This window comes from Haliaeetus leucocephalus, unplaced genomic scaffold (genome assembly GCF_000737465.1).
Source record: "Haliaeetus leucocephalus isolate CR32 unplaced genomic scaffold, Haliaeetus_leucocephalus-4.0 Scaffold730, whole genome shotgun sequence".
In the NCBI taxonomy this organism is placed as follows: domain Eukaryota; kingdom Metazoa; phylum Chordata; class Aves; order Accipitriformes; family Accipitridae; genus Haliaeetus; species Haliaeetus leucocephalus.
The window spans coordinates 2,798,267-2,810,676 of record NW_010973166.1 but is presented as its reverse complement, the minus strand read 5'-3'; the positions used below and the strand labels follow the sequence as shown (position 1 = coordinate 2,810,676).

The 12,410-nt window shown below is 43.5% G+C and overlaps 1 protein-coding gene across 3 annotated transcripts in view; it reads right to left on the bottom strand.

Moving 5' to 3' along the window:
- The window catches only part of SMG7 (SMG7 nonsense mediated mRNA decay factor), a 55,421-nt gene that overhangs the window by 42,984 nt on the left and 27 nt on the right, over positions 1 to 12,410 (bottom strand). For all 3 annotated transcript variants that reach the window (XR_775213.1, XM_010580682.1, XM_010580681.1), the window contains exon 1: positions 12,346 to 12,410. This exon is cut by the window's right edge and continues 27 nt beyond it. Coding sequence is in view for 2 of the 3 variants with exons in the window: in XM_010580682.1 (XP_010578984.1) it covers positions 12,346 to 12,374 (29 nt within the window). In the remaining variant the exon portion in view is untranslated. The remainder of the gene's footprint in view (positions 1 to 12,345) is intronic.

The window sequence follows — 12,410 nt, the reverse complement described above, 5'->3', positions numbered from 1 at the left end:
GTCCACCACCAAAACACACGTACTCCTGGAACACGTAAAAGTTACTCTCCTGTCTGTGTTCAGCTGAAGGAGAAACCTATGACCAATCCAACCAGCTCAGATCTAGCAAATTTTATTAGCTGACAAGGAGTGAAGCAGCATGGATATGCTACTACGAGTACTGCTCCTCTCTAGGAACGGTGTAGCTTGAAGCTTTTGAGCCCTGTTGAACACAAATGGGTCCTGAGGAAAAGCAACCTGGCTGAAGTGGTGCAGCTCACTCGGCCGAGTCCAGCTGATCTCCGCAGCTCTGCTTGCAGCAGGTCCAAACCGCCTTCGAACGGAGGTGCCACCACCGCAGCCACTGCCCTGCAGAGCACTCTCAGGTACTGCCAGTTAACCAGTTACCTACGTTTCCCATTTAAAAAACTAATGAATTGGTTAGGGGCAAGTGTTTGAACAAATTTCTAACTTCCAAGGTTAATCCTGCTTTTAGGGATTAAACTTTTTTATAAAAATAATTTTATTTCAAATTTAAATCTCAATACCTTAGCTGCAGAACTAAAAAGGACTGTGCCTTAGAAGAAGTTCACACAATGTTCAGCCAACTACAGATCAGTATCTGCTTTAGGAATCACGTATGGAAAAATTTTTTGGGTTTAGCACATCTTTACTGAACATAAACCAAACTGCAGTTTTCCAGACTACAGTCTCCCTTTCAATAGTCAGACCAGATTGTTCATTACATTCATTTTACTTTCTGCAATGGCTGAGGAACAGACTCCATAGCAATAGACTAACACATCTGGCCTGAAGATCAAATCTTGAGGCTGGAAAGGACCTCAAAAGATTATGTAGCCCATTCACTCCCCCGATGTTATTCCTGACAATCATTTGCAATGCTTGTTTTTTAAGTCCTCCAGAGGCAGATACCTCCATACCCCAAAATAGCCTACTCCAGCCATCTTGCTAAACCATTTCCACATGGCACTATGTCTTGCCTTAAAGAATCACAGTATGCCTTGGTTTCACCCACTCTGGCTCCTTCCTCCCACCAAATCCCTTAGCAAACATCACCAGCCTCGCTCAATGCGCCACTACCTCCATAAGGCGGTAAAGACGCAGGGACTGTCCTCACCTGGTTAGACTGAGAAGGCATTTTCTGAATCTTTGCTGCATATTAAGCAAGAATAGATGATGCCGGGAAAAGATTCAGCATGTGACTACACAATTACTGATTATTAACTTAACACTTGTGCATTACTCAGGTTGCACAAGCCAACTCAGCCCTGGCATTTCACTTTGCAACCACAATAGCTTGGACCTCATCATCAAATGCTTTGTACAGCATACCAGCATGTCCAAAACAAATTTTAAAATAGAATAATTTTGGCACTGTATTTCAGCATTTGACAATAAAGCATGGAAACTACGTGAATCATGCTGCTCTAACCCCAAAATCTGAAATCCATATGTTCAACAGCATTTTCAACCATACAAATAAAATTTCCTGGAGCTGAATCTTTAAAGGCCCAAAGATCTTGTCTTTCTGATCTGTCATTCCTAAAGACAAGACACTCTTGGGCCACGTCACTTAACAATTCAGCACAGCAGTTTCTAGTTTTGGAGTCCTCAAAGAACTGTTTCAGGAATTAATAGAATCAGTTATACATAATAGAAAATACATTTTTTATAACCATCTTTAATGCAAAGTGTACAGCATTTTACCTGATTTTGAAAGAGCATCCCAAATTCTGACTAAATAATGTAATGTTACAGGTAGACAGATCACTTTTTTTAGTGTTCACTTCTGCCTAGCTGTCTATAATGGAAGCTACCAAAATAGTCTGTACTTGCACAAACAGCATCAGCAAGCATTTTACACCTTCATTAGAAAGATACTGGAAATGTCTTTCCGGATAGTTTCAAGCTTTAGATGTTATTTTAGTCCTTGATATCAAAACCAGGAGAAGATGAGTACTTCAGCTGAAGCTGGACTGTACACCCAGCAAGCCACAATCCCCTGCAACTGTCTTTGCCCCAAGCTCCATAACTCCTACAGTTTACCTCAAAACAAAATCTCTAGAATGAAATAGTCAGGCTATGTTCAAACTGGGTGGAGAAACTCCCAGAAGTTCATGCCCTAGCATAAGCTATGCGACCTGCTCCTAAATTAAGGCCTTCTGTATTAATTCAAATGAATGTTGACAATGCATATTCGGCATTTTACCACTTCTTTTCTAGTTAAAGATTTCACATATATGTTCAACTTCATGCATATTAATGGTATTAAGACAAACTGAAACACCTTCTAGATTTTTATTGTAAGTTTACTCTGCATCTTTTAATAATTTAATTTATAATCATCAACCCATGTAGAAAGCTCACCTTTTTCTTCATATTGAAGTAACATTTCCTCTATTTTACTTAGTAACTGCAGCAGGATGTTGGAGCTCTAAGAGCTGCTACAGTTTTCATGTTTTTATACATTCAGTGGGTTTTTTCTTTAGACACTATTCTTATTGCCATTCACAAAAAACAGACCCACTAGTATATTGGCTTTTTCCAGGGAATAGCTGGCTAGATCAAGCCTCTACGCTCAGAACTTCTGTCACAGCATTGTCCTCGACAAGTATTTACACTACTTGAAGACAGACAACTAGCACCTATTCAACAGAAAAAAGTCTCATCCCATCCTTCTTTCTCCCCCTCTTCATAGGTACAGATGATTAGCATTTCTACTTTAAGGTGTTATTATTAGGCTAGTCTGGAAAAGATACCCTGAAGACCCCTCTTAATGGCTCAAGTGTACCTCAAATTAAGAGCACAAACGCTCAATGGCACTGCCAAAATCAGTACTGACTGCAGAAGGAACTGAAGCTGGAGGCTGTCAAAGGTTCCTTGCTGGCTACAGGAAACCCTGGTTTAAAAAAAGATTATCACAGTCGCAGCTGTTTGACACAGCAACATCCACATGCTTTCTTCAAATCACAGTGAGACTAAGACAGGACATGGCAAAGCAAATACCAGGAGACTTTCATTGCAACAGAAAGTACAGTAACAGAATTTATAGGATTATCATAAAACAAAGGGGAAAAAATAGTCTTCCCAACAGATTTATTGAAAATTCTTTTCCTTCTCTTCCTGACAACACCTGTAAGGAAGTCAAACTGTGATAAATAATGTAGCACAGACCACTGGGGAGTCCAGGGGGCCCTAGAACAGGCTGGCTGCAAACAAACTGCCCTTTGCTGTAGCCTGATCAAATAGGAACAACTATCAAGGCCTCATTAAATCAAAGCAGCAAGAACACCAAAGTCAGTCTTGAATAAAGATTCTTGATGCCCAAAAGATCTGTTTTACTGCATCCAAACAAAAAGTCTAATCTCTGCCTAAGGTTCTATAAAGTAATTTAAGAAATTTTCCCCAAGTTCATTTAGCAGAATCAATCTTAAACGTTTCACTGGAAGTAAATTCAGAATTAATTTCTCACTTCGTAACAGCTAGAGAGCAGCTCTCTGAGATAATTCAGCCATACGACAAGTGGGGCCTGCAGACTCAAAACAGACAATGCTTCAGAGGGCGGGGGAGAGGAAATAAAATAAAAATCGGCTTACACATACCAATATTAGATGAGGCAGAAAACTGTTCAATAGGGCTAAGCACTAGGGGATACTTGCAACACCACAATGAAATTAAAATATGAGAAATAGACTGCTGATGTATTAGAGACATCATAAGTACTTTCAGAAAAATGACATTTCTTTTCCCTAAAGGTGGAAGAGAAAATTAACTCTAGCAGGACTCCGAAGTACCTCAAGGGTATCTCTGATTTGAGTCCCATCAGTGAAATTCAGTCTGTCGCCCACGGCTGTGTAACAATCCCAAGAGACTCCTCAGCCTTCTGGTTCCTTATGATAATCCCTTGAGTGCAGAAGCCAGTGTGAATAATCCGAGAAAAGTCCTACTGGAATACAGAAAGAAGAGAAAGCAGGCCTAATGTTACTCAAAAAGCTCTTATTCCACCCCAACTCACAGCATTACATTGATCTGAACAGGTAGCTGCTGATTTATCTCAGAAGAATTGAAATACACAGCATCAGAACACTCCTTAAGCCATTTCCCCTTTGTTGTTGTCTACGAAGTCCCCAAGCTTACAAACAGAAGTTCTTCTTAAACTCAAATGGGAAGAAAAGCTGTGGCCAGACAAGTCTAGAAACATGGCCTAAAGGCAGGACTCAGAGCACAGCTGCACAAGTGGAAGCTGGTGATGAAACCAGTACAACTGTAAAGCTACATTCAACAAGATACTGCATGCAACACCACGAGTGCTCAAGAGGCACATATAAAAAAAGCCACCAGCCCTCCCTCCTCTATGAAACAGTGAGAAACTATGGCCCACAAGTCAGCTCCATGATTCCTCATGTCACTCCACAATAAACACTGTTAGCCCTCTATTTTCACTGCAGTAAGATGGAGAATTAGAGTTAAGATGCCATACTCCGTACTGAGCACAGGAAAACTTATGCTTTACCAAACACCACTGAAATCTATGACCTCTCTAGTAATACTTTAAGAAGTACAGGACCAAAGTATGCAAATCTGCTAATGATTTAAGGAAACAAATCTGTGGTTTTATTCCCCTCCTGCTTGACAGCAGCTGTGCAGCTTTCAAGTGAGATGAGAACAAGCCTCAAGTTCAAAGTAATAAAAGCAGTAACTAATGTCCTCCCACATACACTCCTTATACATTATAGCTGCATTCCTTAACTGCTCTTCCACCATTCCTTACTCTGAGGAGTCTGCTCCTGGTAGTGGATCTCTACTGCTGTTGTGAAGACCCAATGGCAGTCATAAAGGACCTTGTCCTGGTTTTGGCTGGGACAGAGTTAATTTTCTTTCTAATAGCTGGTAATGTTTTGGATTTAGTATGAGAATGATGTTGATAACACACTGATGTTTTTAATTGTTGCTAAACAGTGTTTAGACTAAAAGAAGGCTGGAGGGCCACAAGAAGTTGGGAGGGGACACAGCCAGGACGGCTGACCCAAACTGGCCAAAGGGATATTCCATACCATGTGATATCATGCCCAGTATATAAACTGGGGGGAGTTGGCCAGGGGCGGGGGAGGGGGCAGATCACTGCTTGGGAACTAACTGGGCATCAGTCTGCGAGTGGTGAGCAACTGTATTGTGCATCACCTGTTTTGTATATTCCAATTATTTTATTATTATTATTGTTGTCATTTTATTATTATCATTATTATTTTCTTCCTTTCTGTCCTATTAAACTGTCTTTATGCCAACCCATGAGTTTTACTTTTTTTCCCCAATTCTCTCCCCATCCCACTGGGTAGGGGGGAAGTGAGCGAGCAGCTTCATGGTGCTTAGTTGCTAGCCGGGGTTAAACCACAACAGACCCTTAAAAGTCTACAACCCCCAGCAGCTCCTCATCCAACCAAATCAGCAAGCTATCCTCTCCTCCTTCCCCAGCCACCATGCACTCAGACCTGCTATTACTCCTCTTCCATACTGATTTTTGCTGGCTGAGCAGCACAGGGAAGATGCCAAGGTACCTGTCCATCAAGTCTTCTCCCATGAACCCAAGCAATCCTGAGCAGTGACTGCAGCCAGCCTTTTCTTCTCAAGTGGGAAGCACCAAGTATCTGAAAATGCGCGCAATAGCCAATGTGGCAAACTGAAAAGCAGGGCAGCTTCACATTCCATATAGAATGATGTAAATAAAGCTTTAAGTTGCTTGAGGTAAAAGTTAGCAATACAATTCAAGTGCCCAGATCAGCTTATTTGGAGGCAAAAAACATCTCACTGGAGCAGGCTAGAGTTACTTCTTATAAAACTGATATGTGGAAGATAAACTCTTAGGACAGAAGGAACAGATTTTATGAGTAGCTTGAATATCACACATGCTTTATATTGAGCACTTAAATAAAATAGCTAAGCATTCATTAAGCAAATTTTAACAGGCAAATGTATATTACCATGCATCAAAATGAAGAAACTCAGCAAAAACCCTCCAAATCCCTATATTCAGGGAAGGGGACAGCCTTCTGAAAATGCCTTGCTGCAGCTTAAGTGCCCCATCAAAACTTCAGATAAGCATCACCTGGTTTCACTGCCACAACAGAACCTTCTCCTTTTCAATAAATATCAAACTACATGGGAACATGCAGGTTAGAACAAGAACTAATTGCTACAAGAATCATCCCTGCCATCAAAAATAAATACAGCTGTAACTTTACTTACACTAACTTGCACTTCTAGGTCACTGGAACAGTGTTTTGCAAGTAACCTCAAAGCACAGCACAAAGAAAGCCCGGTAACAGCATCCAAAATAAGCTGTGTTCTGCAGCAAGAAAGAAAAAAAAAAGGGGAGACTCTCAGCCCAGACTGAAAACAGGGGTACTCTTTGTGACAGTGATACCAGCTACATTCTCTATATATTATATTCTCTCTATATATTCTATATATAGCTACAGTTATATTCTAGGAGATGAGGCATTATTTACTAGTGTTATGGGTCAGTGAGCACTTTAATGATAGCGAGCCCTAGCACTAGAAGAAGCAGTCCCACCCTGCCCTTACTATTAGTCCCTCATTCTTGTTGCACACAACCTCACTCCTTTGGTCAGCACGTGTGTGGTAACATGATGAACGGGATCAGGAAACCATCTCAGGCTAAACTCCGTGGGTAAAAAAACAAAACAAAAGCAGTTTTAACCTAGTGTAGTTCCCCAGTCCAGTTCACTGAAGACCTGGCCATAAACTTACGCCATCAAACCAGGGCTGAGGGTGAGAGGAAGAGTGACAAACTTCTGTCAGGAGCAGTTCAAGTTTAAAACACCCTTTGTCTATATGGCCAAGCTTTTGCCAAGTACTAAGCAAGCAGGGTCAAGTTCTCTGATTATTGCAGCCCTCTTCCCTCTGGCACGCATTCATACATAGTCACCTTCCTGCCAGTCCCTCTACCAGAAAAATATGCCCATCACCTGCTAAACTGCACATGCATTCCAATCCTCGCTATTAACTCCATACAGAGGAGCAAACTGAAACTCCATGCACAGAAAAGCATACGCCACACCTGACGTGAAGCTCTGCACGTGCTGATTTACACCAGCTGAGCTCTGCCTGCTTCTCTCTCAACAGGCACACTCATGTGGATCAGTCTTCTAACTAGCCAACTTTGATAAAGTTAATGGCAACAATCAACTTTGAGACTTCTATCCCTCTGTCGAAGACTCCTAAAGTTTCTTAAAGCCATTTGAGAAAGAGGAGAAAAAAGGTGATAAGCAGTACATTCGCACAAGCCTTGTTTCCTTAGGAATCTAGGCTTGAAAAAAAGTATCAGAACTATGATAGCACACCCAGCCAACTTGTGACTTTAGCACAAGTTGACCCTGGGTGGCAGGATGCTCAATAATCCAAATCCCCATGACAGGAAGAAGGGAGCAAGTAATAGCTGCCCAGAGACCTGAGGGGTACAGTGCATGTCTTGGGGCTCTCAGCAAGATGAATTTCCTTCAGCAGAAAGCTCAGAGGAAAATTGCTTAACATTTTTATTGTAATTCTTTTTACTTCATAGGTCACCACAAAACCATTGTTGATCAGTAGTAAGTAGTAATCATCAGTCTTATATGCCTTTTTAAACCATTACCCTCAGCCTTAAAGAAGAAGAAGAAGTGTTGCTCATACTAAATATTGGCAGCAATTCTAGTTATCAAGTGTTAGAAACACCTTGTACAGTTAAAAAAACAAAAGGTGAGAGGAAGAGTGACACCACCCACTCATACTCATTACAAGAGAGACAAAATAAGAAGGGACACTTTCCCTTTATGTTCCCCCAAAGAAAACACTGTGCTATGAGGTGCCTCCTGAAAGGCCAACACAGTATTTCATCTCTCCACTACTCCTCCCCTGTTTAAAATTCAAGAGTAAACAATGTATGAAAGTAGCATTAATCATTTCAGAACATAAAAAAGCTGGAGGGAATACTTTCCAAGACTGACTGGTCTTGTTCAGATAGCAAGGCAAATCAAGAAAGATGCGGATCAACTGGAGCAAGGTCCGCAGAGGCCCCCAGGGCAGTCAGAACTGGAGCACTTGCATTTGGGGCTGGAGGAGAGGCCGCAGGAGTGGGGCTTGGTCAGCCTGGGGCAGGGAAGGCTTCAGGGCACCCACAGCAGCCACATGCCTGCGGGGAGGGGATCGAGAAGATGGAGCCAGGCTCTCCACAGTGGCATGTGGTGGGAGGATGAGAGACAATTGGCGTAAGTTAAAAATATGAGAGGTTCAGACTGGATGTAAAGAAAATCTTTTCCATCAGGAGGACAGTCAAGGAGTAGCACAGGCTGCCCCAAAAGGCTGAGCTGTCTCCATACTTGGAGGTTTCCAAGACCTGAGTGGATCAAGCCCTGAGCAATCTGGTCTGACCCCAGAGCTGCCCCTGCTTTGAGCAGGAGGTTGGACAGGCACCTCCTGAGGTCACCTCCAGCCCAGTTACATTGTGATTCTATGAACTCCAGGAAGCACACTGCAGGCACACATTACAAGATTCTCTATTAAGAAGTCACATTTACTAACTTTTTCCTCCAAATATTCTCAAGATAATTAAAAAGCTGGCTCTGCCTGTCTCGCTGAGACTCATTCTGGGTTCCAAACAGTATTCTGGTTTGTGCCTTTCCAGCACTGACAAAAACCACCTCTACATCATCCTGATCAGGAATCAGTACCAGAACATGCTCACATGCACAGACTGCAGCACTAAATTACTTCTGCTCTACCCTCCTCCATTAACAGTGAAGAAACAGTGCAAGAGGTGTGTCACGGACTGGCAGACAGCAAAGGAGCAACCATGAAGAGACACAACAGATGCAGAAGTTAATGGAGCTACTGATGAGTCTTTGAAAAGAGAGCCACAATTTAAATTATTAAAGCAGTCAAACCTTTAATGAAGTTGGTTATAGCCTCATCATAAGACTACAGGAAACTACCTACTGGTTTGTCAGCACTAGAATTTCTAAGCAGTGTTCAAGCCCTGTAATTCAAGCACTTTTTATTCTATGTTTACGGAGTGCTAAAAGCCACAATTTACCAGGGTAATGCGACATTTAACTAGTAACTAGAGTTCACATCTTTGTGAAATGCAATTGAGACACTCGTATCTCAGTCAAATTGCTAAACTTTTTAATCCAAGTTATGCTTTGAACATTAACATATAAAATTGGCAATGAAGATCATTTCCTTAAAGTGAACCAACGTGGACTAAAGCTCAATACTGTCTCATAAAAAGGATGCACTTGGAAGTTTCTGTGGTATTATGCTAGAAATCCTACCTGTAGTGATATTTTGCTTAAAAGTGACATCTTCTGTACCTAGCAGGATATGCAAAATGTTTACTGTAAGATGACTGCCCCACAAGATTAATTTGATTTATGGGGAGTACTTGTAGATTCCCAGAGCTGTCGAGATGGTATGGGTACAAATTTTTAGCCAGATGAGACAAACATGTTCACCTAAACGAGAGGTGTGAACCATGCCTCTTTTTCCTAAGAGCTCTTTGAAAGAGCCTTCAGAAAGGTCTACTCACCTGACCAGATGTAATGCAGATCTTTGAAAAGTGACTCAAACAATGACCAGAGAGAATTATCTAAGAAACTGGATGGGACAGAATACACTCCACTACTCTTGAAAGGTGACCTTGAAAAGGATAAGATTAGGAAAGCAAAAATCCCAACACTTTCTTACAAGATATGAAGATGACTTAAAAACAGACTCTCCTGCAACTCTTTAAAAGACTTGGTACATGAAGTCTGACCTTTGATCACTCTGGAAGTGTAGGAGTCTCAGGTGTTTTGCAGTTCTTGCACTTTGATTGAAGGGGTACAATCTTTTAAGGACAGCGTTTTAAAACAGTTGATTCCTGTACATTATACAGAAAGCGAGAGACTGGTAGTGGAGGAGTTAAAGCAGTCCAGCTAAAAGACCTTTCTTCCCTGCTCATTTTTTAAGCGTCTCGATTCTTGCAGAGTCATTATTTCACTAGTTATTCAACCATTACGTGGTCACCTTAGAAATTCAGCTCTCTTCTGTCTAAACTTCAAATACACAGAGAAAGATTTCTCACAAAAACTTTTCTGTCCCTCCATAGTTTTAAGATGATGAAGACAAGCAGAGACTAATTGCTCCACATCTTCTTTTGGCACAATATGAAGTTGCCCTTTCATGTAATTATACTTTTGCCTATTTATTCCTTCATTACACTCAGATTGAGCTTGTAATGCTAGACTAAGAAGGAGGATGCCCTCCTCCTTAAGGCAAAGGACTAGCAAAACTGGCTCTGAGAGTCTGAGGCTCTATTCCCAGTTCTCTTTATGAGCTTGGGCTGCAGTAATCCGCAGCTCAATTTCTGCCCTATGCAAATCAAACAATTTAAATATACACTCCGTGGAAGTAAAAAGCATTTCACAGCTTTTAAGGAAACCGACCCCAAGCTTACCCCAAATGTTCTTTAGAAGGAGAAGGTGAAGATTACTGACTACAAAGTACTTGAAAAGTTTGGGAGGGGGAGTGTCCTGTTGTGGGGTTTTTTTAGGAGATAAGGTTCTTGGTGACAAAGACAGGAGTCATTACTTGCAATACTTTAGTGCCCAGATGCTTCAGTCTCGTCGTATTAGGCACAATACAAACAAAGCAGGTGGAGGGGGGAGTGATAAAGGTCCAGGATGAGCTATGGTGTTGGAGGAACAAAGCTAGAAGAAATAGGTGATTACTGCCCACATGGCTGCAAGCAAGGAGGGTCTCCAGCTTGGTACAGCAGAATACATAATGCTAATAAAGAGGCCGGTGGTGCAGGAAGGCTACTGGGGCAGGACAAGCACAACTTCAGCAGTACTGCCTTGTAAAGATGCAAGGCAGCTGAAGACTCGTAGTCATAGGGAGGGAGAGGGGAACAAGAGATTACAACATTATTAAGACATATACTAAAATACAGAAGCAAGTCTTTTACTGGTAGAGGAGAGCTAATAATAAGGCATTTAAGAGCTTTTTCCATAATGCAGTGGGAAAGAAAGAATGAAGAAGTTTCGAAGACAGCATAGGTTAGCAGCCTGACAGAGAAAAAGGCTCATAAACTCACTATTAGAGAAGGGATTACTACTTTTTTTTTTTTGTCTTTTCCGAAAAGATAAACTTGAGTCAGGATCTGGACTACCAGAAGGAGGCAGACAGAGATACAAGACAAGATGAGGAGGAAGGGGAGGATTTGGAGAATCAGTAAGGGGAGGCAGCTGAAGTGTTTCAGAACCCTGGATAGAAAGTGTTTTGGAAATATAAAAACCTCCTTGAATTCACTCCTTAGAAATCCCTCCCAAGTCCTGAACTCTTCAGAAAGAGCGTGCATGCCCTTTTGGCACATCTACACTTTTCCAATGAGGTGCTCTGGAAGGGTTGGAGGGGGACAACACGTGAGGGTTCACACGATATTTAGCATTTTACACCTACTGAAAACCCACTTGTATCTCGATGCTCCTTTCCAAAATTACTAAAGAAAGAGTGTTTCACACCCAAAAGCTAAGTTTACCCAAAAGCCTATCAAAGTTCTGCTCATGTCAATGTGAGGCATCTAGGGTTCTGGACTTCAGGGCCTCAGGAGCATTTTCGTTCAGCAAAGCATTTCAAAGAAGCACGACCCCGGCAGACTCGCTTCTCCCCCGAGCCCTCAGCTGACCGTCTCCAAAACCGATCAACTAAGCCACGACAGAGGACTTCCAGCAGGCCGCGGGCTGACTGGCGAGGGCTGAGACACAACTCCTGCTACTCCCGTTCTGCCAGAGCACCTCACGGGGCTGCGAGCCCAGGTTTCGCTTCACCGCTGGGGTCAAACTCCGCAGTCGCTCCGCAGTGGCGGGTTATCACGGCACCTACTCGAAAGGGGCTGGAGAATTTCGTCAGGGAAGCCGGTGGGCTCCCCTTCCCTCCCCGAGGCTCCAAGGCACCGGCTTGACCTTGCTGAGGAGCCCTCGCCACGCCGGGCCGCCCTCGGCAAACCGGCAGCCCGGGCCGCCCGCCTGCGGGTACGCGGTTCCGTCCCGCCTCGGCCCCCGCTCCCCGCCAGCGGTGTGGGGCTCGGTAACGTGGCGGGCGGGGCCCCCCCCCCCCCCCCCGCCCCCCCTCCCCGGTCACATCCCCCTCACAGTCCCGAGCTCCTCGCTGCCACTGTGAGGCCTCCTCACGCCCGAGGGGACCACGTCCTCCCGCTCCCCGCCGCCTCCAGGGCCGCTGGCCGCGGCCTCGCCTCAGAGCAGGCGGCGATCCCCCCCCCGGCCTCACTGCTTCCCGGCCGGCGCTCACCGGAGATACTGCGCACACAGCAGGCTCATCCTCCGCTGCTCGCCGCCCCGTCCCGCCGCGGGTCT